The sequence below is a fragment of the Lepisosteus platostomus genome, chromosome 7 (assembly GCF_059453375.1).
Source record: "Lepisosteus platostomus isolate fLepPlt1 chromosome 7, fLepPlt1.hap1, whole genome shotgun sequence".
NCBI lineage: Eukaryota > Metazoa > Chordata > Actinopteri > Semionotiformes > Lepisosteidae > Lepisosteus > Lepisosteus platostomus.
Window position 1 is genome coordinate 49,856,261 of NC_142617.1, and position 25,862 is coordinate 49,882,122.

General features: G+C 40.8%; 1 protein-coding gene across 1 annotated transcript in view; it reads left to right on the forward strand.

The window, feature by feature from the left end:
- Positions 1-25,862, forward strand: part of mtmr10 (myotubularin related protein 10) — a 30,724-nt gene that overhangs the window by 2,482 nt on the left and 2,380 nt on the right. The window contains exons 3-15 of the mRNA XM_088640996.1: positions 11,051-11,184; positions 11,993-12,065; positions 14,045-14,187; positions 19,522-19,612; positions 20,378-20,549; positions 21,525-21,612; positions 21,860-21,948; positions 22,427-22,557; positions 22,857-22,926; positions 24,030-24,100; positions 24,253-24,425; positions 25,020-25,190; positions 25,481-25,663. Of these exons, the coding sequence (XP_088497122.1) occupies positions 11,051-11,184; positions 11,993-12,065; positions 14,045-14,187; positions 19,522-19,612; positions 20,378-20,549; positions 21,525-21,612; positions 21,860-21,948; positions 22,427-22,557; positions 22,857-22,926; positions 24,030-24,100; positions 24,253-24,425; positions 25,020-25,190; positions 25,481-25,663 (1,589 nt within the window). The remainder of the gene's footprint in view (positions 1-11,050; positions 11,185-11,992; positions 12,066-14,044; positions 14,188-19,521; positions 19,613-20,377; positions 20,550-21,524; positions 21,613-21,859; positions 21,949-22,426; positions 22,558-22,856; positions 22,927-24,029; positions 24,101-24,252; positions 24,426-25,019; positions 25,191-25,480; positions 25,664-25,862) is intronic.

Genomic DNA, 25,862 nt, shown 5'->3' on the forward strand with positions numbered 1-25,862 from the left:
GTATGAATACAAATCTTCTGCATAGCTGCTTGCACGAGGCTGAACTATGACACACAGACAAATGTGCACATTTTGCACATGCTGTTTGGTGGCCATCTTCGTAATTCCTGTGTCAGTGTTGCTTGGTTTATATGCCGGAGCTCTCTGTGTGTTCTTTGCAAGCCCTGTATTATTTCTACAGTCAGTTTCTGCCCTATGTTTCATGTGTACCGGCCTGAGTTATGTCAGCGCAGCAGTATGCAGTCGTCGATGCTGATGATTCAGAGGTCGCTGGGGATCATCATTTTTGAGGGCTTCCTGATTAATATAGGAAGAAGTTCAGATAAATCTTTGTTTATGAGCTGTGAGGATGGAGGGACAAGGAAGTTTCCTGCTAAATATTCCTGGATTGATTTTTCAGTAAAGTGTGGAGACAGTTGAAGTCCACAGTGAAGATAAGAAGAAGAGCACAGTTATATTATGCAGAAGATAGGCACATTGCAAGTGTATCAACAGCTTTATGGTGATGCTGAACAGATAAGATGTGAAGACGATGTAATTGAAGAGCCAGGCAAGAGCTGTGGTTGATGTTGGTAAAACTGCCAGAACCGCACAGCTGTGACTACACTGTAGAAGTGTGGGGTTGCACTTTTTTCAAACTGGGAGCATTTGGGTAGCTCGGCAGGGACAAGTCAGTTTCCAAATAATGATGCCTTGTTGTTTTTTATCTCTTTTTGCCTGACAATGAAATGTGGAGGAGGTGTTTTTTTCTGTTCTCTTAACTGCTTTGTAGACAGAGCCGTATTTTGTTGAGATATAATTAGATTTTGTTTTTGGCACATTTCTTTCCGGAAATGAAGCAATTAGGCTAATTGCTCTGGTGGACATGGAAAATATGAATCAGAATCTAGTATTTAATTAAAAGTTAGAGTACCTGTGAGTCAAGTACCTCAGAAATGTCACCAAAAAAGCCCCAAAAGTCTGGTTTAAATACTGAATGCCTTGTTTCTCTATGACAACAAGATTCCTTTATCACTAAGTATGTGTCCTTCTCTTGTATGCAGGTACACATTAGGTCATTATTTTAAAATTATTTTAAAGAGTAATGTGGTTAAATAGTTACTGTAATACTAAGCTCACACATCTCCTATAATGTCAGTAGTGTCGAGTAGTGTCTGTGAGAAGAGAGGTTAGGTTAGGGGCTCAAGTCGCAGGCAGGGTGCTGTTGTAGCCTTGAACAAGGATCTTGACTCGCATTACTCCTGTAGAACGTCTAGTGGTACAAATGGTTATACGTGTGGCTTGCTTTGGATAATAAATTGATGATACTATTGGGATTGCAGCTGGAATGCTCCTGCCTAAAACTTTAATGTGATTTTTTCCTTTAAAACAGAATACTTTCTATGTCCTATTTAGGATAATGAATGCTAGTCATTCATTAACTTGATTGTGTACATTCTTAGAAATGTTAAATTATTATGTCTGTAATACCCTTACACCTGCAACTTGGCCTGTAGTTTGATTTTGTCCAGTATAGTGTTTGAGTTTTGAGGTTGCAGACCTTGGGTATTTGCTGTCAGTGCACAATGTCTGCTCCTCTCTGTCAGGGTTTTTTGGAAAGTCAATTACCAGATGCTAGTGAGTGGCCAGACTGATTAAGGTACTGTTTGGTTAATCTTTACAGTAGCTCAATCCTGTCTGAGGAACGTACACTTGTTTACCCTAGTTAACTTCAGTGTGCATTTGCTCTTGGAAATGCTGAGAGGGTTATGCTTGAGAATGCAATCGTGTTCAAATAACTTGCTTGTCCTGTTTATGAAAAGGTGTGTTGCGTGCCTTTGTGTTTCTCCTTCCTGGTTAATCACCAGCACGAACACTTTTCTATTCCCTGTGAATAGTTACCCTTAGTATTTAACAGATATATTTTAGAATTGTTTTCTGATTATGAAGAGCTACAGATTGCAGCAAGGAGTCAAGCATGTATTCCTGTAACAGAGTACCACAACACTGTTGTATTGTTTTTGGTGTTCTGCTGTTTTTGGCTACGTCTTTGGCTTTTCTGGACCCAGTGGGGATTTTATTTGACTATAGAAAAAATTCAAAGGGAAGGTAAGACTTTGTTTGCCCTAGCACTAAGAACATCAGTATGTGCATCAGTTTTGTTTTGCCATACTGTAGATCATCCAAACTGAGGTAATGACAAAGACCAGTAAATGAGCACAGTAGCAAGATGCCCACAAAACAGCAGCATCCAAACAGAAAATGTGTTATGCACTCCTGTTCTCATTTATTATCACTTTATCCAGAGAGAAGGGAGAGGGATTTCTGTCCATGGAAAGGCTTTCTCAGAATGCTGAAGATGGGGATAAACAACTGCTACTCCAAAATGGGATCACTTAATTCCTTGAAAAAAAAAAGCTACATATTAATTACAGCAGGGATGGAAGGGATTCTTTTTTTCTTTTTCTGTAGAGAATGCTGTCGCATTCAGCTCCTTTATAAAAGCTTGTCACAGAATAAACCACTTGTTGAAAAGCAGCAAATCATCACTATAATTACATCCTGACATCAAATGTGTCAGAAACAGAGTCACTGTAGCAGTAAACAGATAATTTTTTTGATGCAGTGATATACTGTACTAAGTAAAGCTGTTAGGAAAAAAAAATAGTTGTGACTTGTGACAGTTGAAGTCATGTAGCTGCTTTTTGCTGCCATTTAAATGTGAAATTTAACACTAATACTTGTATCTTTTTTTCTCCCTTCAGATGTTTTAAGTGAATTCCAGGGTTTCAATTACTGACATACGATCTATATAGGAGGTATCTAGTCACCTTATACTAATCCAACTTTTAGTTTACCAGGGTAGTAGCAAAGAGTCTCATTAGTAGTGATTGATAAAATATGCCACATGGAAAAAAACTCATATTTTTCAGCTAAGTAATGCTTATATCTGCACATGATTGTACAATGTTCTTGCAAGATGCAGACTTAAAACTTTGAGCAAAGTTGGTTTCATTTGCCACAATAACCGTAATCTAAAAAGTGTAAAAATAGTACATTATTGCAAATGTTTTCCAAAAATGTAAGCCTTGTGACTAAAGAGATTAAAGGCTTAGAGAGTGCAGAACAGTCTGCAATTGATATATTTGGTGTCAAGGAATATCAGTCCTGCGTTGGGCATTCGCTGATTTTAAAGGTTGAAATGCTTAACGAGGTATATTTCATCATCAAACGTTTTATTTTTGCTAAGCAGGTTCTGCCTCCTTTGCTTGCGGTGTTGTATGTCGGACTGCACAAAATCACTGTGAAAGGTCTTGCTGCCGAAAGGGAAACCCATTTATTATGAGCTCAGTAACATCTGCCAGAGTGTTCTGATACGTGAGGAGAGAGGGAAACCGATTATACAAAGGACATTGCACTGCCATTTGTGAGCATTACAAATACAGGGTCCTAGCTTAGCTCAGGCAGCCCTGTGTTCGGCAGCAGGTGTCTCTTCTGGCCAAAACTACAGATTTTATTTTTGTGGTCAGGGTGGTTAAAAGCAGTAGGGTGTTTACACTTTAAATTCTGAGGGGGTGTTTGTCAGGTTGTTGATTTTTTTTGGTCTCTAATTTTTTTTAGTTTCCTAAATTATCTGGAATGTCGGACTTTTCTACATCTATAAATAAATGAAAGGTGAACCAAAAAAAATAGGAAAATGTACGGAAAATACAGCCACTCCTTTGCCTGTGGCGAGCTGAAGAGATATATTTTGCTGAAAGATATAATGCGTCTCACATGCGATACACATTGCAGCTGTCCTTCAAAGACAAACCAGGAAAACCACTAGCAGGTTGTATTACTTGAAATTCTTTAAAAAAAAAAAGATTTTTGTGCTTCTGTTTTACTTTCTTAAATGCCAATAAAACAGCTCTTTCACCCAAACTGTGTAATAACATTCCTACACAGCCAGAGATGGTATCAGTACAATGATCATGTTTGGGTTTGGAGGGGTTCTGCGTTAACTCTGGTTTTTAAGAACACGAGAACTCTTACAAACAAGAGGAGGCCATTTGACCCATTGACCTCTTTTGGTAGTTAGTGGCTTTTTAATCCAAGGATCTTATCCAGCTGTTCCTGGGAGGTTATGGGCTTCAGCAACGTGGCTGAGTAGCTCGTTCGCGAGTCCCACACCCCTTTTGCGTGAAGAAGTGTTTTTGATGCAGAATGCGAGTGAATGTCACATTGTTTCAAATTCCTGCTCCCCCCCCCCCCCCATCTTTTTTTGAGCATTATGAATGTATCCCCTTCAGCTCTCCCTGCAGTCCGGCTATTGTCCATTCAAACCCACTGTCCAGAAATGGCACCACACCAAACAGAAAGTGGCCTTTGTGTTGTTCTGAGTCAGCAACACAGGACTGATCAGCTGTTTTTCTGTTTGTAAGAGGGGAGAGACTCACAACTGCACAGATGCGAGTAACTCGCAGCTGATTGAGTTGGTAATTTCAAAATGATCCTCACATGCTATTGCTTCTGTATAAAAGCATTTTTTCTTGCAATTAATTTTGAGCTTTTCTTTTGCCCTGAGAAGGACTCCAGTTTAAGGTATATATTCTAGATATAGTTTAAAGTTTCCTCAATGCTTGATTCACAGCTGCAGTCATAAACAACTCTGCATTGCAAGCAGGGTGTAGTAGGTGACGAGTATTTGAGATTGTTTTTTGAAAGTGTTAGTCATGGGGAATACTACCTGGCTCGTAGTTATCAGCAAACTCCATAGAGTTTGATACCTGAATTAGGGCTTCTTTTCCAGAGAGTGGTGTAATTGTGCTCCTTTGCCATGAATGTACCAGGATATGAATGTGACAGCAGGTAGGAATCAGAAGAATATTATCAATATTTTGGCCAAAGACTTGCTACAGGGTCTTTTCAAATAACCTCCGGCAAATCAGTTCTTTTGGGAAGATATAGTACTACCAGTCTGAATAAATGCCAGGGTGTGTCTGCACAACCACTCTGCTATTCATTTTTTTCTTTTTAGTTTAGTTTATTGAATAGGTACAGTACATGGCTACAACTCTTCAGCTGAGTTAGCTAAAATGCTCATTTACATCTGTAGGCAGGACACAACCAACACCACACAGACATAGACATTAAAAACATATCAAGGTGCACCGTATGATAACTGACATTTATGTTAATGTAACATGCACCATGGCGCTGCTTTTAAGAGGCTACATTCCTGTTTTTAGTGTGTGCTTATATCTGACATCCAGTTGTCTGCCATGTGGACAGCAGCCATGGGAACAGGCTCAGTGCTCGTTCTCCCTGCTAGGCAGGCTTTCATGTTTTCTTCCTTGCTTTCAGCAAGACTGTAGTTAACAAGCCTTGGCTGTGTCTAGTGGTGCCAGATGTTTAGTTGCATAATACAGTATAATAGAACACCACATATACTTAACTGCCTGGGACTTTAATTTGGGCACTGTGCTTGCTGTTTAAGAAGTGTTTAATTAAAGTCAGGTTCAGCCCAGCTGGGCTGTGTCCTATAATACAACAGGATGTTTACGCAGTTTCAGCCGGGTTAAAATGGGAAGTGCAGTGTAACGCGCTGGTGCATAATAAGATATTCCATCTTAATGAAGGTGACCGGAGTGTGGCTAAGCAGCCCCTGATGTTCAGGGAGTGATTGTTCAGAAACCTAGCCCACAATTCCAACCAATTGCTATTTACATCTGTTTTTATTGCTTTGCTAAAATTACAGGGAGATGTGCAACTTTCCAAATTAAGTTTCCTTTCTGGAATCTTTGGCATCCCGTGCTCCTTAGCCCTGAGTTGTGTGCCCCTGGCCCCTGTGTCCGCTCATTCTAGGACCCTGTCCCGTCAGCAAGCTGGTTTCCTTGTTCTTTTTCACATTCTTATTCCCACATTGTGCCGACAGTCAGTAGTTTGCTTTGACCATTGGCTAAATGTTTTGATCACACACAGGGGTTAAAACAGCGAAGTTGTTATGGGCAGAATCTGGCCCAGAGGACAATTAAAGCTTTTAGCTTGACACAAGGGTGCAGTTCTTATCTGTCAGCGATATCCCTAGGCAACACCAGTGGCATTATTTGGCTTCTTCGTGCACACACATTCTTCATATCTGCACTCTGCATTGCAACACATCGTTATTTTATCAGCTGGAGCTCCTGTTAATCCCACTGTGCCGGATAACAAAATCCAACACTCGGCTTCTCTCCAAGATAACCAGCTGAGGGACAGGTGACATTCTAGGTAATGAATCTCTAATGGGCATGAACAGTAAAAACAATGGTGCAGCACTGATTGGTGATCTTTCGGCTTTACACACAGCCCTAAATAGGTCATAAGGTGCCAAGCACACCTCTGTGTGTGTTCACACTCGCAGTAGTGTATCTGAAAGAATTGTAGTTATGCAGTGCTCCAGTGGCACTGTATTGTCCTTTGTCATTGGAATACTAAGAGCAGCAGTCTGTGAATACAAAGCAACTGTGGAAATGGACAAAAACTGCTTGATTTTTCAGCCCAGCTCCAGGCAGATACATAAAGTTCTAGAGTTTGAATTTAACTTTGAATCAGTAAACATATACGTAGATGTGAGAATGAGAGAGTGTAATCTTTTTTTTCCCAAAGCATTCAGGAACTGCTGTTCCAAAATTCCTTAGCCTCATGTTCCTTGACCCCAGATCAACAGACTCTTCTCTGCCATCAGCTTAAGTAGCATTATCGATTAAACTGTATTTAATAATTTCTTAGACTAAGCATTCCTCAAAGATGGACTCCAGGGAGCTGGACCTGTTACAAAAAAGGTTGAGAAATGCTGCCTTAACCTGTGTGTTCCTTGTACATGTACCTGCAACAAGTTCATTTGTTTAACAGGTTTGTTTTAACTGTCCTGTAATGCCCTTTGCTAGTTTTTCACCCATTCTTTTGGCTTGAAGAATGAACACCTCTCAGTGCTGAGGCAGGAATTTAGAACAACAGGTGCAATGAATTCTGGGTATGAATACTATTTGACAGCCATGTTCAATGGCTGTTACCTGTGCCTACTAACCTTAACTTTGTATGTGCAAATGGATTGAAAAGTCAGACAGTTCCGTCTGTAATGATTAAAGAGCTAATTAATTTACATACCCACAATTTCTTTGTTCAGTCTACATCATTTAGTTGATATAATGAGTATATATTACTAATATGAGTCATGAGAGAGAATGTTTTCAGCAACAATTAGATTTACTTTAACACATCTGAGTCATTGTTTATTTATAAGCTGTGTCAAATAGAGGAAGGAAGCATTTGGTATTGCCTCTTGTCAGTTTTAGTCTTTTGAGTTTAAGCATGACTTCAAATAGCACGTCTGCTCCAGATGGGAGCTGAATTAAAAACAGAATTTAGAATTCAGGTAGTAGTATCCTGACCCATTTCACGATCTTGCAGAGTGTACACCTTTAGTTCCCTTGGCTGTTGAACGAGGACTTGAACCTGACCTACAAGAGTTGCCGTTGAACAAGTAATGATTTCTGCTCTGTAAATCACCTTCCTGTTTTAACATTACAGGCTGACTTAAACTCATCACAGTGCTGTTCTCAACGAGAACTGAAATGTAGCTTGTTTGGGTGCTGTTAGTGAACAGGTATTGACTATTAACTGTTAACATGCCATTAGTCAGGATCTCATCCAGGTGTTTTTTTTTTAAAACAGGAATTAACTATTACAACAGGACGGGGTAGTTAATTCTAGACTCTCACACCCCTTTGTGTAAAAAAAAAGGGTCTCCTGGTCTTGCTAACCTTAACTTTGGGCGAGCGGTGGCTCTGTGGCTAAGGATCTGGGCCTGTGACTGGAAGGTTGCCGGTTCAAATCCCACAGCCGGCAGAGGAATCCTACTCCGTTGGGCCCCTGAGCAACCCTAACTGCTCCAGGGGCGCCGTACAATGGCAGACCCTGCGCTCTGACCCCAGGCTTCTCTCCCTGTCTGTGTCTCCATGGAGAAAAGCTGGGGTATGCGAAAAGACGAATTCCTAATGCAAGAAATTGTATAGGGCTAATAAAGAAACATTATCATTATTGGTTTTAAATATGCCTCCTTGCAGCTGCCACTTGTGTCCTCTGAAGGTATCCACTCAGTTGTTAAGTGTTGATGTCCAGTGAGTTGACATTGTCAGAGCTTTGTGGATAAGGAACGAGGTCCACCTTTAATTGTCTCTTTTCAAGATGAAAACGCCATGAGCACCGTCTTAAGTATAAAAACATTGCATTCCTGAGGAGCGGCGCCTTTGGCCATGTCCCTTTCACGTGCAGGCAGGGCGGAAGACCCGAAGCGGTGCTGCTCGAACAGGGAACCCTCCGGCGTTGGCTACACTGCCTTTTCCGTCCCCACTTCCCCAATTCGTCAGCCTCTGCTCGTGGTGCTTTATTAATCTCTTCCCTTCAGCGATGGTTTGCGGTGTGGTTTTTTGTGAGGGGGGTTTTCCTGGCCTCTTCCTGACAGGCAGAGCTCATGTGGGAGGGAGAGGAGGAGGGGGGGGGGTCAAGGCTGGTCTTGTGCAGCGGCTGACAGCGCTTCTAAACACAGGCTCGGGAAACGCCAGGACCCATCGCCAGTAGCAACACTCAAAGGAAAGTCATGCATTGACCACAGAAGCGACATGTGTGTGAATGAGTTTTCCTCCCACTGTAGTCTGTGGGTAATTAAAACGGAATCCGCCCCAGTCTCCTCTCTCCAACTCCACTGTTTTGCAAACTACGCCGTGTTGTGTACGAATGTTTTTAATGCCCGTTAAATGAAGTCACATTGTCTGAACTAGAGGACTTGAAGGAATTACATTTGAAATCTCTAACTTGATATTGTAAAAAAAAGTTTTATGCAGAAAAAAGAAGAAATGTTTTACATTTTTTACAGATAACAGTGTTAGAAAGTTGTATTTTATATAAGGTGTGTGGATTAATGTCCATGGTCAGAGCAGGTGGATAAAGTCTCCTTCTTCCGTCACTCCTGTATATTAATTATTGTATAATAATTCAGAAACATTAACAGTTTTTATATGCAAAGTAATTCCCTTATGCTTTGTAAATTCCACTCTGTTCTGATCGCCCCAGGTTTTCTTGGAAAGCTATTAACAGCTAAAGACTCTTGAACTTTGGATAGTAAGACTTGGCACACAAAGTCACTCTGCTGACTCATCCCCTGTTTAATATTGAAATACTTCCAGAGGTACCCGTGTGCAAGAGGTATACTTGTAACCAAAAGCTGCTGTCTGTGGAAAGATCAAGATTACATTGAACTTCAGATTCTGCAAACTGGCTGATCCCATAAATCCTGTTCATTGACCCTGTTCGTCGAGAAAGTTAATTTTCTTTAAGCTTGAAGTCCCTATAAAAGAACATGTCATAAAAGTGCAAGAACTACTCTACATTCTTAGTTATATCCATTGCGTACTCCTGCAAGTTATACACTGGAATGTGGACATTTCATTCCGTTCTGAAACTGGATCCTGTGGACTGAGGAAATGTGAACAGCATTCAGTGAAGAAACCTCAGCAGAGGAACAGTGATCTGGTTGCAAAGGCTATACAGACCTACACTGAAGCTGGCTTATATAACTCCTCTGTTGTTCCTTCTCCATTAGCACAGAAAACTCGGCCATAAAGTTCGGAAGAAAGTGTGAAGGAGCCTGGACGTGTTATTTACACTTGGAGTGTATATATAGGCAGTTGGGTGACATACTCCTCCTCAGGCACTGCAAGTGATGCATAGTTGCAGGGTATGGCGCCAACAAAAACAGATTAATACTGACTGGGGTTTTCAACTACAACAACGATGACTTCAACAAATGACTTTGTTTGGAATGATTCCAGTGAGGTCTTCTATGATATGTAGAGGTTTCTTTCCTTTTATAGTACATTTCTAGTGTTCTGCTTCACTAAACATTTACTAGATTAAATGCATAGAGTATTATAATCTGGTTCTTGTTTGCTTTCCAAAAACTGTTATACAGTCTTAATGACAGACTCAATACCCATGTTTCAGACTCATCTCGCCAGAAAACTGTAATTCAGGGCCTGTCTCTTTGACCACAGCTGAAAAGATGAGAAGTAATTTAGCAGTCGGGTGGGATCATAGTTGGTTCCAGTTTCCTATCACTACACAGTGTTTATGCAATTTTTGGAGCTCAGTGAGAGTCCCACAAGACCGGTGTTTTGACTCCACAATCAAGAGTGAAGAGGTGTTGACAACTTCTCGGGTTTAATCAGCTAAAAGGGCACGTGTGGAAGAGCCGACTGGCTTACAGGAACAGGAGCTTTACAACTCTTTTTTTTTCTCTCGCCCGAGATTACAGAGCGGCGAAGTGAAAAATTGATAAGTGACTTCTGTCTCTTGGCTCCCAGCCCTCTGTTGTGAAAGGGCCAGTGAGTAACAAAAACATGAGTTTTTAATAATGCATTGACTGAGCCAGGAGGCAACAGGCTGAAACTGGGTTGCAGACACTGTGGCCTCTCCAATTATATCCCTAGACCACCAACTTGCTTCGTTATTACGAAACTGTAGTCATCTGTACCACAAAAAGGATGTAAACCTGAAGAGGAAGCTTGCAACTCTTTTTGTCATTTTATGTTGAAGCAGCATGATAGTGAATATATCTTCTCAACAGGAAAATTGATTGTGTATCTCATGATCTGTATTACTGAAAATCGTAGCAGATAGTAGCTGACACTACTTTTCTCAAATGCCTCTTGCAGTAAAAGAAGCCACCCTGAACTGCGCAATTCATTGCTCTACTTGGTTCATTGCTCTGCATCAGCCAAGTGCAGCTTACACCCTGCCAGAATCCAGTTGTCACTTTGATGTTTTGCAATACGTATTTCTCTTTATGGATAATTACTATCCCTTACAAAGTTAAATCCATAAATCTAAAATAAACTTGTAATCTTTAAATACAGAAGAGAAGTGTTGAAAGATGGCAGCCTAATGAACTTATTGTTTTCTGTAGCTGTTTTGGGGGGGGTAGAAATGCACTTACTGTCCATCCAGGGGCTCGACAGCATGACAAGCTGTTGCTGTGTTGCTGTTTCAGGGGAGATCATAGTAAATGAGGTGAACTTTGTGAGGAAATGCATTGGGACTGACAGCAGCCAGGATGACCTGTGGGGGAAGCTGGTGTGCACAAACTTCAAGATCTCCTTCATTACCAACGACGCAGTCCCTCAGGTCTGTATGCCGCACGAGCATTGGAATGCCTTTAGCTTAATTAAAACTACATTCAAATCATATTCAATTCTAGATTTGTGAAGTTGAAGTCCTGCCACTATATCTTTAGGCCTGCCATTATATCATTATTGCAGTCCGTCACAGGGATAGTGTTAGACCATAAACAGATTAGATTTGTATCTGATCTCTCACATACATTTGCATTTCATTCATGCAAGATTTCTCAAACAAAAAGTCCTTTTTATATATTGTGCTCCACTAAAATGCCAGGTGTCATGCATGTTCACATGTGCAAAGCTGTATCTGCTCTTTTTTAAAATGTAAAAATGCAGATGTTTAGCATGTTCCATCTATGCACTGTCCTTCCTTTAAAAAAGCACCTTTTCCTTGAATTCCTGCCTCCTCTCGTTATGGGAATTTCTACAGAATTCTCTCTGTGGGCCTGACAGATGCGTTCAAAAACTTTAATTTGCATATTGTGAAGTGACTGTGTACCCCGGCGGTTATATTACTTCATATTACTTCAACTGAGCATTGTTCCTGGAAAAAGTTTTTTTTCTTAATTTTCAACACATAAAACAGAAATAAATCACTGCACTTTCCATTGAAATCTCTTATTTTTACCTTGCTTAGTGTGAAAAACAAATAGTGATGTCATATATTTAACATGAATTTTAATTAAACAGTATGACTAGAATTGTTTTAGAGATCATGTACGTTCATGTATTTTTAGAAGTAGAATGCTGTGTAAAGAGCTGTGTATTGTATTGTAAATTCACTCCCTTTTCTATTGTCTTTATTCCTGCAGAAATTCCACTATAAGAACCGACTTCTTGAGGAACACGATATTCCGCTCGCATGTATCGAGCAGGTGGTGACAGGTAGGATGCGGTCTGTTTTGGCTTGCATCTTCACCTTCTGTGAATTGCAACCAGATTGTGATATTTAGCAGATACTACAGCGGGGAATCTCAGCTGCACTGTAGTTTCCCTAGGGAAATGTTAGAGACCATTTAGCCTGCAGCATTTAACACTGTATAAAATAAACAGATGCAATGAAGCAAAATATTTTTTAATTCCTTTGTAATACATTTCACATTTTATTTGATGTTTATTTTTTTCAAATATTCATGGAAAAACAAGTTACTGTGTGGCAACTTTGGCTCTTTAGATGATACCCTTAAGACAAAATTAAAATGCATTTACATCAGGATGATAGAATATCCTACATTGGTGAATGCTGAGAAAAACCAAAAGCTAAATCAATGGGAATTATTTAACAAGCACTGATCTGTCATGTTTATTCATTTACATTTTACATTCCTGTTCAAGTAAACTGGATTAAAATGTGTGTGTAAGTTCAAAGTTGAAGTGGTCATTCTTGCAATGCATTGATCACAGAGTTTCCAGTGATTGAAATCAGGAGTAGACACTCCAAAACGAACACTGAGGTAGCCTGCTGTACCTTAACAGAATATCTTGTATGTGTGGTGGTCTTACAACACTAACATAATTCCCTTTCCAAAAATACTACGGAATGGACTCTTGGCAGGCCTGCGTTCTGGATGCTGTCTTTAATAGCTCATATAAAATAATAGACTAGTTGCAAACAGCCTCCCCTTGACTGGTTTCAGGTCTGTAACTAAGGCAACCTGACCTTTACCTTGAATGCTAGGAGGCTTTAAATTGTGTTCCAGTGCAGCCAGTCTCATTTCTGAGCACAGCACAGTTCTTTGCATTGACCTTGCTAACTTTGCAGTGAGCAAGGCTCACTGTGTATCTGACGTAAAGAGCAACCTGAAGCTACGGTATAAACTGAATCTTCACTCACGTTTCTATTCCTGTGCAGACCACAGTGTTAGGCTTCACTTACTTTTATCATGCTTTACACCCACGGTTGCCTGACATTAGGTATGCATCATTAATATCATTCAAAGATTCTTGGTGTCGGATACAACCACCACACTGAATGGTTTATAAGCTTCTAGCTTTTTGAGGTTGGGGTCAGCGCAGTGCATTGGCTGTAGTTGAAAAGCCCAGTCAGTATTACTCTGTTTTTGTTAGATCAGTGCCATACCTTGCAACTGACATTGCCGGCAGCACAGAGCTGTTGTAAAGAGCAGATAGAGCATGAAGCCCAATTCTGTCTCTATGCACAGAACAAAGATGCTTTGTAAATCCTGGCTGGTCAAAAACAGGGAAAGTCATTTTAGTTCTTGGTCTCCCACTGTCCTGTAAAAGTCAGGCATTTTATTGTGAAATTTCCTTTGACATTAGGACTGCATTCCTGAAAAGCATTTTTCACATAATTGTCTAACATGCTGCCTTAAAAATAACTTGAAACATCCTCTTGAGAATTTTTTAGAAGACTATGGGGCAGGGGAGGTTGATTTAGTGTACTTCATGAATTAAAGCCATGGACATTTTCTTTACATAAATACAGTCCCTTCTTCTTGAAAGTATTAAAGTTGCATCACAGAAAGAATACTGGAAGCTTTTGAAGGGGGAATTCTGAAAATGTAAGTAGTGAAAGTTGGAAGTTTTTGGTTTTGCATTAAACCAAGGGCGTTGTTCCCTTTTTTAGAAAGTTTTACTTTCTAATAAAGAGTATTAAGAACATCAAGATTTGAGCCTTTATTTTTTGCATTTTTTTCCACACCACTTTTGTAGGTCTTGTCACATTTTTAGCTTTACACTTCCAGGGACTTCCCATGCTGTTGTCTGGGGAATTCAGGTTCTCTTCCTCAAGGTGACTGTCATGCATCTCCATCTGTCGGCTTGCTGGACAGCGCTGTGACTATCTTTGCTGCCGGGTTGCGTCAGCCTCAGTCCCAGCTAATTAGCTTTTGTCTCCTTTCCAGTAAATGACGCAAAGGGGAAGCAGAAGGTCTTGGGTTCCAACCAGAAGCTCAAATTCAATCCTACTGAGCTGATTATCTATTGCAAGGACTTCCGCATGGTGCGCTTTCGTTTCGATGAGGCGGGACCAGAGAGCACAAAGAAGGTAAAGCTCACAGCCTCTGCATTGCCTCCCGAAAACAGTCCTTTGGTCACTCAGGTGTCCCTTTTCTCAATGAGAGGTTTTCAGTGACCCTGAGCGAGATGATTGAGCACGTCACATTGAAGAACAGCTGCATTGCTTTATGCGGGTTGATAATTACAGCATTGTTTAGGAAGAAAAGAAAGAAAGCAATTGATCCCAGTGAAAGAGGAAAGGAATTCCTCACTTACGTGCTTATTGGTCCCTTGTGTTACTCAGATAAATTAATTAATCAACTCTCCATGGCCAGTCATTTTTAACTCCTTTTAAACTGGATCTGTACACTCATATAAGTTTTACATATAATCAAAATCCTTAAAATCATACAAGTTAAAATCAGATAGTTTTTAACTGGTCACTCATTTTTTACTCATTTTAAACTGGATCTGAACAATCATATACGTTTTTCACACAGCTCTTGTCCGGGGTGCTGCATGACAAGCATGTGTTACTTAAATAAACCAAGAGCGAGTTCAGTTCTATTTTAACAATAATTAAGTGGCATAATTAAGAAACGTCAAACGTTATGGTTACTTTATTGCACTTCAACCTCCGTGTGTGCTCTTAATTGTCTGATTCCTTTAGTTCCAGTTATTCTAAATTAAAGTGGTGTAATTAGGTATTCACACATTCTGCATTGTATGCATTCTTTACATTGAAAGTGGTTCTCGCTGTGCATGGTAACGAGAGTAAAAACTGAGGAGCTTAAATGTTTAATTTGGGATTCACAAATATATTCTCCCCATGGCATCCTGGTAAAAAGGAGATGGGAATCTTGTTTATTTAAATCATAACCTTAAAACTCCATCAAATATAGAAATCTAACACGAATGTGTGTTTTCTCAGAATCAGCATTTGTTTTAATATCTTTATTGAGATAACATATCTTACACAGTCTGTGGGAATTAAAATCTTGATGTTCTCAGACAGAAAATACATAAAAACATAAGTCCTAACCGAGTCATGTCACCGGTTCCAGTGCGAGAAAGAACTCGAGGAAACAAAAGCCTTCTCATCCATTTTAGTCCTGCGAGATGAAAACTTGATATCATGGCTGTAAAAGAAGAGGAAACAGTCTTGAGATGTTAAATATTTCTAGGCGTTACCCATGTATCAGCAGAGGAAGTGGAGAAAATCCAATATGTGGTTGCATTAGGAAGAGCAATAACTTGATTAGCAATACAGGAGATTGTAATATGCAGAAGTCAGGAACCCGGCAGCTTGATATGGTTGACTCTTCAGCTTCAAGCAGAGCAGAGGACAATATACAAGAAGTATCCAGTTAGTTCTGAGAACTTGAGCTGATCTGTTGAGTGTTGTAGAAAAAAAGCAGAGCCCTGCCAAGTGGGATGTGTCTCTTCAGTCTATGGGTGTCCTAAGATCTGAGGCCTGATATTCCCAGGGCCAGTGGGCACATGGATGATGATGAAGCTTCTGGCATGACATCAGTCGTGACCCGTCTCCCTTCTTCCCTGCTGAGCAGGTTTCGATGACAGAGGTTTAGACTCAGTCTCCGCTGTGTGAGGCTCTTTCATCTGGTGTTCTGATCTGGCCTGCAGCAAGCTTAAAAAAGGTCTGAAATAAGAACTGTTTGGAACAAAGGTTTCTTCGCTTGGGAAGAGAGATTGTGGCATCAGTTCTAGCTGGCTGACCTGAGCTTCCTTGTGTGCTGTTAGGTGCCTATGGTAAACATTGCCACAGCATCAGTTCCCTCTGTTCAACTGAAGATCACAGCCTCTCGTGCATTTTTTAATTCTAATGGTCTAATGGATTTTGATATAAAATGCATTTACCTGGCCACATGAATCCGGTTTTTCTAATAGAATTCTGTTACAGTTTTGTATACATTGTCTAGATGTGCATGTACTGTATAATATAGGAGAACCTCCTCTGAAATGTGTTTTGTCAGAGCCATTTGCCATTTTCAACCCTCTGAGCCACATAGTGGCCACAGCTGAGCCAGTATCAGTTGAAGGGGCGATGCAGTGCTCACTGAAAGCACTTTGAGTTACCTGCAGGGGTGACCAATTGAGAATATACCTGCAAAACCGCAGCAACCCACACGTGTACGAACAACTGTGCACTGCCACTTGGCAAATCACTGACAGAGCCACCTGATAACGCAGCCCTGGCTCGGACCACTCCATCCGCGCTCCAAATAAAATGCTTTGACCAGTTCAAAACTTGTCTTCAGCAGGCAGTTCCTGTATAAGACTGTTCCATTGAAATTCCAGATAAACTGAAATCTCCAAAGTGCTCACAAGGAAATCTAAAGTGTCTGTGGTATCATTCTTTACCTGTACAATTTTATTAAGTGAATTAGTTCAACCTTCGGATGAGACGTAAAACCGAGGTCCTGACTCTCTGTGGTCATTAAAAATCCCAGGACGTTTCTCGAAAAGAGTAGGGGTGTAACCCCGGCGTGCTGGCCAAATTTCCCATTGCCCCTTACCAATCATGGCCTCCTAATAATCCCCCTCTATGAACTGGCTTCATTACTCTGTTCTCCTCCCCACTGAGAGCTGATGTGTGGGGAGCGTTTTGGTGCACTATGGCTGCCGTCGCATCATCCAGGTGGGGTTGCACATTGGTGGTGGTGGAGGGGATCCCCATTACCTGTAAAGCGCTTTGAGTGGAGTGTCCAGAAAAGTGCTATATAAGTGTAAGCAATTATTATTATTAAACCTAAATTAATTACAAGAAGGAAGACCACAATGAATGTTGTGTTAGAGGGCCACCACATTCAGAACTGAGTTTATGGGGAGGCATTGCCAGTTTAAGGGTTAATACAGCTTGTTTTTGTTTTACTTTCACCTCCTGTTTTAGGACTTTAAACTCCTTCCTGGCTAGTTCTGTGGAAATACAGTATACCGTTTAAACAATTAAGTACTTACTCAGCTGCTTATGATATTCTGTTTACAGAGAGACCTACTACTGACGACACACTGTGCAGACCATTTTATATATATATATCAGTGAATAACAGTTGTGGTTGCTAAGGAAATTGTGATGCATAGTGACCGATACTAAAAAGAAATTCCATTGTGAAACTGATTCATCTTTCCTCCCCTTTTGACTACAGTCCAAGGCCAGACACAGCTGTACCTCTGTCCGAAAAGCTAAAATAAGGTAGTTTGGGAAGGAAGATGAAAAGTATTCCAAAACAATAAAATAACTTTTGAGTGATCAATTCATTTAGAGCTGACTTGTCTTGTCAGCATTGTGTCCTGGGTCTCTGGGCAGCATGTTAGGGATATAAACAGCAGAACAGCACGTCCTATTAATCGTGCTGTTGTAAATCTAACCTGGAGTTACCCAGCAAATGAGACCGCTAGTTAATGTTGGAAAATTTCAAGTCTCCTGTGCCAGACATGCAAGATGCCAGACTAAATCCTGTCGGAACCTGCCAGCTTATGTGAACGTGTGCAGTTTAGAAAATGGAGAACAAAAAGCCTATTCAGCCATTGCTTCCTGATCTTTCAAAGAGTGCTCCACAGATGAATTTATACATGAGATCTGTGTTCCAAATGTTAAAACCATGGTTTTAATATAGCTGAATATGTGTAGCTTTTATGTATCTTAGTAGTTTGACATTGCATACATAGCTTTGCATAATGTTTGTGTAGATTCAAAAAGTCTTTTAAGGGCATTTGTTATTTTTTGTCTTAATGACACCTGTACTATTTCAACAGTGCTAACAGCGCATGTGGAGTTCTATTCATAAGGAAACAGTTCAGCTGTGTTTTAAGAAGTGTCATAAATAATAAATGTCTTAACTTATCATTTTTGGATATGCTTTTTTTCTGATGTCACATTTAGGGGGGCAAAACTGTGACATAAAACATAAAAAAACTAAACATATTTTTATGTCACAGTCATTCACTAGCAAATGGCATTTACAACATACTATACTGTAAATTGGAAGGGTCACAGTGCACTCCTGAAAAATAGCAAACCATCCTGAAAGATTATCTGTTAGTGCTCCAGGCCTCCTTAACTAGTTTTAATTAAAGGTTGTAAATGATTTCTGTTTGTGGTACAAGGTCTTTCTTTAATGTACACTGTTTGGCCTAATCAACTTGTAGTGTAGGTCTGTAAAAACAAGAGCAGAGAAAAAATGGGCAGGCATCACCATCTGTCTTCATCTCTAATTGGATAATATGCTCTTGCCATCTTCTCTACATTTCATAGTCAGCTGTTAATTAGCATTGTATATTTCTTTAAAGCACTAAGACATCTTATTTACTAGTCTTTATGGCAATATATTCTGCCTGTAGATATGCTGTTTTTAATAACGTGGTGGCTTGGAGACTTGGTTTTCTGCTGCAGTATGTTAAGATGTGTGGTGCTAGCCATGTATGCTGTAGGAAGCTCCTGAAAAATAGCTGAAGACTGTAGGTTGTAAATATGGATTCTTAAACCTACACTCTGCAATTATAATATGAAACCAGGCTTTTATTTTTCCTTGGGACTTGTGGAATGGAGCGGATCTGTAATAGCTACCTACATGAAGGAAATTGCATACCTGGGAGTAGCAGTGCTGTACGAGTTCATTTTCTGTGTGGCCAGTCTATTGCCATTTCTCCCATGAATAGGCACCATTGTATAGTTCTAAAGCTCTATAGCTGGAGAGCTCCACACACATGCACTTACAGTCTGGCTGCAGTTAGGGTCTTTGTTGGATGTAAAGCACAGGTAGGTTTCAGTTTAAAACTAGCACTTTAATTTTCGCTTCATTTCGGGGAAAAAACAAAAGCTTTGCACATGATTTAGTTCTCCAGCTGTTATGAACATCATTAAGAAATAAATTATATTCACTGTTTAGGTTCATGCAACAAAGGTGCTGGCCATTTAAGCCAAGACTCAGCTGGAAGTGTTATTGAAAGTTTTCAGGCCTAGACACTGTGAGCCAAGAAAAGCTCTGAACACACAGAGTAAACACATGTGCTGTGGCAGGTGAGCTACAGAACAAAGTGGCTGTTCAGATCACTGTAGCTTGAAAGAGCTCAGCTCTAATCCCGGCTCATGGTATAATTGCAAAACTGCAATGCTTAGTGACTTATGTTGAAAAAGTAAAAAAACAAAACTGCCCCATGAGAAACCTGTCTTTCTGTTTCTGAACTTCACTTTGGCAAAAGTAGTGGTTGTTGCATAGATTATTTTCCCACGTTCTAGAAGCCTGAACATTTCCTGATCTTACCTCTAGCAGTCTGTTCCAAGGCATGCCTGGGGTTGAGTGCTTTTAGTGTTGTTTTCGTAATGTACTGAATTCTGTTGTCATTGTTGTTGTTTTCTAAGGTTTGCCTGGCAATAGCCCATTACTCACACCCAGCTGATCCTCAGCTCCTGTTTGGATTCGAATACGTTGGGAAGAGATATTACAGTCCAGGTACAGTGCCTTAGTCTTGTTTTCTTTTTTTTTTGCTACATGGAATTTGACATCTAGTTCAGCCTGAGCCCCAGCGTAAATAGGCAAAGCTTGATGTGCAGGTTGAACACAGTGCATCACTGTGTCACACCCGCATAACTCATGCGAAAGGATGTGAATCTGAACGACTTGGGCTTCTGTGAGTCACTTTGCGGTGCCCGTGTGATTTCTTTTTCAAATTCAGTTGCATTGGAAATAGTTAGTCATTTCAGAATAAATTCCAGTGTATAATTCCATCCTCAATTTTCTGATCAATTCAACTCAGGGTTGCAGGGGACACGGAGTCTATCCCAGCAAGCAACTGGCGCAAGGCAGGGGACACCCTGGATGGGACGCCACTCCATTGCAGGGAACACACTGACACAAAACACTCACCTAAGACCAGTTTTCCTAAAAGCCAGTTAAACTACTAGTGTGCCATTGGACTGTGGGAGGAAACCCACGTGCATATGGGGAGTACATACACACTCCACACAGATAGCACCCCAGATCTGGAACTGAACCAGCAAGGCAGCAATGCTAACTGCTGCGCCACCGTGCCGCCCCAGTGTGGGATTATACAATGCAAACACATTTAGAAAGGGAGTCTTTTGAGACCCTGTGAGCAGAAGAGGGCGGGCGGCGCCCCAGAGGAGCGTGGATGCGGAAACAGGTTGGAGAGGAGCAGCGAGTGCCTCTCGCCCCTGGGTGGCACGTGAAGGCTGACAGCGTGCCACGTGTGTGCAGGTGACAGGGTGAACGGTGTGGACCCCGGCGGGGGAGGGGGAGGGGGCGATGCGGCCGGCCAGCACACCCCTCTGTTCGACCGCCCCTCCGACTGGGACAGAGAGATCAAGCGCACCGGGGCCTCCGAGTGGAGAGTGTGCTCCATCAACGAGGGCTATGCCATCTCGCACAGGTGTGTAGGAGACGGCGCTGGTCTTGAGCAGCGCCTCACTGACTTTTTTTTTAGACGCCTCTGTGAGTAAATTCACGTTATCTCTTACTCATAGCATTACTCTGTAGAACAGGCAGTTCTGAAAGCTTCCTATTTGAGAACACTTTCTCTTCCCTTTAGGGGGGAGCCACAACCCATTCGTATTGTAACTAAACGATGTTACTTAAAATTAAAGGGAGGGCTCTGGAGCAGATCATGTCTTCTGGCTATTATTTTTTGCCAGCTAAAGGTCAGCACAGACAGATCTCTGAAATTCCAGCTGTCTCATTGTGCTGCTTTATGAATATTCTCTGAACTTAATTTGTACAACTAGAAGATGCTTTTTTCTTGTTATAGCATTTGGCTTACAGTACACTGTCTTCTTATGCCAATAAGTACCTGGAGAAACTCTTAGAGAGCACTGGGAACATACAGTAATACACCTTTTGCTTTAGAAGCAGCAGGTTACATCATTTAATTGTCAGCTTTTTTAAACCAGTCTGAATCCGTCTGTAATGAGCCTGTTGTCTTGAAGCTAAATCCATTTGAGTGTGCAGCCAGCAATACAGTATTTCAAGTGAATAGTAGCTGTAACATTACATAAAACCTGCATTTAAAGAAAACACTGATTGAACCTGGTATTGTTACTGGAGGTTGCTACTCCTCTTTGATGTGAGTGCTGCTATGTTCAGGGACACAGACTTTGGTTTGCTGGCAGTTAATCACTGCATGTGTGCATTTCCCAGGCCCTGTAATTTCTGCATTTACTGTTTTTTTATTTTGCTGAAATTATTGTTTAGTAATTACCTCTAGAATTGTAAGAAAATAACAGTTAGTTAGTTTAATAACTGGAGAATGAGTGGAACTGTTGCTTCTTCCTAAAAAGACATATACTTGCAGGAGTGCTGTGATGCATCTTACCTAAAAACATCTTTTATAACCACTTCTGATTTTCAGTCTTCCAGAATACTTTGTGGTCCCTGTTTCCCTGGCTGATCAAGACCTGAAACAGTTTTCTGGATTCTTTGCTGGGAAACGCATTCCAGTGAGTGCTGAGCTGGTTTTCTTTATTGTCAGACCCCAGCCATTCTGAACATTCTGTTTTTATTTTTTAAGGGCAGATTGGTTACTATGTACCGTGCATTTTGAATTACTGTACCTTCTTTTAACACTTATATAACACTGTTATTCACAATGTTTTCATTACTGCTATTTCAAGACATACTTAGAAAGGTGACACAGTGTCTGTAGTGACTGCAGCGTCCCTAATTTGATGTCTGTGCCTATCCTAGTTGTGGTGCTGGAATCATCCAAATGGCAGCGCTCTGGTTCGAATGTCCAGCATCAGAGACGTGGTTCAACAAAGGAAGATAGACCAAAGGTGAGTAGAAGCAGATGTGTTGAACAACATCATTCGCATTGACATGTTAAAGCCTGTTTACCCTGCATTTTAGAAAAACTTCAACGATAAGTTGAGTAAAGCAGCAATGTTTGATCACTTTTGTGTGAATTATGATGCCCCTTTTCACTGAGGTTTGCTATTAAGAACTTCAAGCAACACTGTGTAGTTAATTGTTGACTTTCATGCATGCATAAATACAGGAGGTTAAAATATTGTTTAGCAAATTATTTTTGGGGATATGAAAATGTACAGTACTGTAGGAATTCCTTGCTTATATGATCAGTGTTTTAAGAGTCATCTGAGAAGAACAGAACCAGTAGTGTGTTTTCATATTAAGCCAGTCCCTGGGGAAGAAGGTTGAACTTAGGCTGAACTTTCTTTTCTTAGGTTTGCTGTCAAGAGCTTTGTCTAGCACTGCAGGTGACGGGCGCTTGCTTCATGTGTTTTTTTTCCATAGGATTTGTACCGCTATCACAAAAAGCCATCCTCAGCGGAGTGATGTGTTCAAGTGTGATTTAGACAAGAATCTTCCAGCTATACAAGACATCCAGGCGGCTTTTGTCAAGCTGAGGCAGATCTGTGTAATTGGTGAGCTTGACAAGGGATAAAAGCATTGTCCTCCTCTCCCATTTTTAAAATTACACACGTATAGAATGCAGATTATGGCTAAATTGATTTCGTCCCCGTGCAACACAAAACAAAGTGTCACAAAATGGGTGAAATTCCCTTTGAAAGGGAATGTTGTGTTCTTTAGGGGGGAAAAAAGGCAGTTCTTCCACATACAAAAGAAGTTCATTAGAGAGAGGATTTCCTTATGCAGTCTGACTTCGGTTTGCCCTTCTCAGATGTTTTAGAGCGGCGCTGACTGTGTGTTTGTCTGTACACAGAGCCCTTTGAGGACACGGAGGAGAAGTGGCTGTCGTCCATGGAGAGCGCGCGCTGGCTGGAGTATGTCAGGTACACACAAACACCAGGAGGCCCTGCCATGCAGTGCATCCTTCTCATTCTTTGGCGTGTTTCCTGGCCCCTATAACTTCAATTTAAAAGTAGCATTCTGAAATGTTTTACTTGGCATTATGTTAGACATCTGGTGTTCTTTTTTTGCCAGAGAATGCATGCGTGTTTTTAGGATGGTTTTGACGTGCACACCAGAATGTCTGTTAATCTCTGACTTATTTTTGTTTGAATCCCAGCCTTTGTATTGTGCCTCTTAAGGTTGTATAACATTTAACTGTTGACATTAATTCCTTGCTAGAAAAGCAAAAAAAAGGGAAGTTTCCTTCAAGTTTGTAAGGAAAGATTTCTTAAAAATCTGTTATTGCTTCAAGGTACTATACACAGTGGTTGTTTGTATTATGATGAAATGGGTGTCCCATTCTGACATGATACAAAATGATTGGATTAATAACAAAGTGATGATATAGTTTTATATATAATGACATAATTGTAAAAAAGAAAAATACTACTACACTCAAAAACAGATGCTAAACAAATAGGAACACATTTCCTTATTCAAAATACCGAATCACTGACAAAAAGAGATTTCTTTTTGACAATGTCAAAAAGAAACAAATAGAGAATACATTTCCACAACTATAAAAATAGTCCCTTACTTAAGGCCTAGTGTCAGCCTTTTGTAGTGAAAAATTACCTAAAACAATACCTTAAAGTTGTGCAGTTCTGGCCTGTGAAGGTTGGAAAGTCTCTCATCCTACCAATTGCCTCTACTTTTGCTTTTGGTCTTTCTCCTCTACCTGCCTCCGTGTCTTATCCTATCTTCTCCATGGGTGCTCTAAGAAGACTGACCGAATGATTTGTCTGCAGTTGGTTTCGTCTTGGTTAAAAACTAGTACAATTGTTTGGCCATGTTCACTGCTACAGGGATGATCTGATAAAGACAGCTGTACACACATCCCAAGAATGCCCACTGTTTTAGCTTTAAATGGTACTTTGAGATGAATTGTAAAGATTATGATACCCCTGTTGTATTAGTGCATGATACACTAAGTAAGGATTTGTTTGTGTACGTGTTTCTCACCTGGATGTCTTTATTTTTTTAGGTTGTTCCTGAAACACTCTGTTGAGCTAGTGTACATGCTGGAGGGAAAGCATGTCTCTGTCATTCTGCAAGGTAAAACCTTTTATCTTGATTCATTGCCATTAGGTCACTCCAGAATTTTGGGAAAAGCTACAGTTTTCATTTTTCAGGCCAGGTGTTACCTACGCCCCTGTGCTCACTCTCTGCTTCTTGTGTGCTTCCTTCATATCGCTCATCCCCTGCAGAGGAGGAAGACCGCGACCTCAGCTGTGTGATCTCCTCTCTGGTCCAGCTGATGCTGGATCCCCATTTCCGGAGCATCACAGGGTTCCAGAGCTTGGTGCAGAAGGAGTGGGTGATGGCAGGGTATCGCTTCCTTGATAGGTGTAACCACTTGAAGAAATCTGAGAAAGAGGAGGTAAGGGTCCAAATTTTTTCCCCCACAATCCCTTGGATCCGGGATCAATTAGAATCCAGTTGGTATGAGAGTCGTTTCATTATTCCATGGAGTTCTTGACAGAGCATGTAGTCTGCATTTTCAATCTAGCCTCTGCCTGACTCTAAACGTTGTTCAGAAATTTGGGTATGTTGAATGTGGCATGTCTTTATGTGTACAGTGCCTTTCAAAAGTATTCAGTTTTCATCTTTTGTTCCTTTAAAGTGTGCAGTCATGACTAAAAAAGCAAAAAAGAAAAAGAAAAAAGAAATAGAAATAAAATGGAAAATTAAATAAAAACCCTAGTCTAGATGCACAATATTACCTTATTGAGCCACACTATTAATTGAGTGGCCTCTGTCTGTGTGTGCATTAATAATGGTTCTCAGCACTTCAGAATAAAAACATAAGTCTTTGGACTGGTGACTTTAATCATTGTCCAAGAGGCTTCCACCAAATACTGAGTTCTACATCTCAATTTGTAATTTCACAAAATTACAAACTCACAAAATTAAAAAAAGAGGAAGAATCTGAATCCTTTTATAAGGTGCTGTATATCTCTCTGCCTCTCCCCAGTCCCCCTTGTTCTTGATGTTCTTGGACTGCGTGTGGCAGCTGCTTAATCAGTACCCAGCCGCCTTTGAATTCACGGAGACCTACTTGACGGTGCTGAGCGACAGCATGTGGATCCCGGTCTTCAGCACTTTCCTCTTCAACTGCCCCCAGCAGCGTGCAGAGCACAGCAGAGTGAGTGCACAGCTGGCCAGCAGACGCTTCTGCACAGGCTGCTTGTCACTTCTTTTTAAACAGAACAGATAGAAAAGGCATGTTTAAAGGATGCATTCAGGGCTTTACAGCCAGACTGATTACAAATAGTTGGAGAAAAACAGAATTATGTCCAGATTAAAGTAATGGTCCTTGGACTCCTCAAAAATGTTGCAGAGCAGAATTTGTAAGTTTAAGACAGTTGCATATTTTGCTTCTACAGCTCGTTTGGTGGCTGCTGTAGCAGTGATTGTTCTTCTGCTGTCCCGCAGGACTTTGCCAGGAGCAAGAATATCCCACTGGGGGAAGACAAGACTCTGCGTTTCCCCCCTGTGTGGGACTGGTCTCAGCAGTTCACACTTAAAGACCAGGCTCTATTCAACAGCCCTCTGTACATAGGGAAGAGCACTACCTTTGTGCACAATGGAGCCATAAAGACATTCAGACGTGCAAAGGTAAGGTAGTTCCCTAGTCATGAGATATGCATGAAATTAGTGCACTGTACTGTATTTATTCACAGTGTATCCTTTCCATTATGGTGAAAATTAGTTTAGTTTAAGAAAGCAAGGAGAGTTTTGGAGAGAAATGTAAGCATTTGTGGGAAGTGTGGGAACAGATGCTCGATACGAAAAGTCAACACTCTTTTCTCCTTTG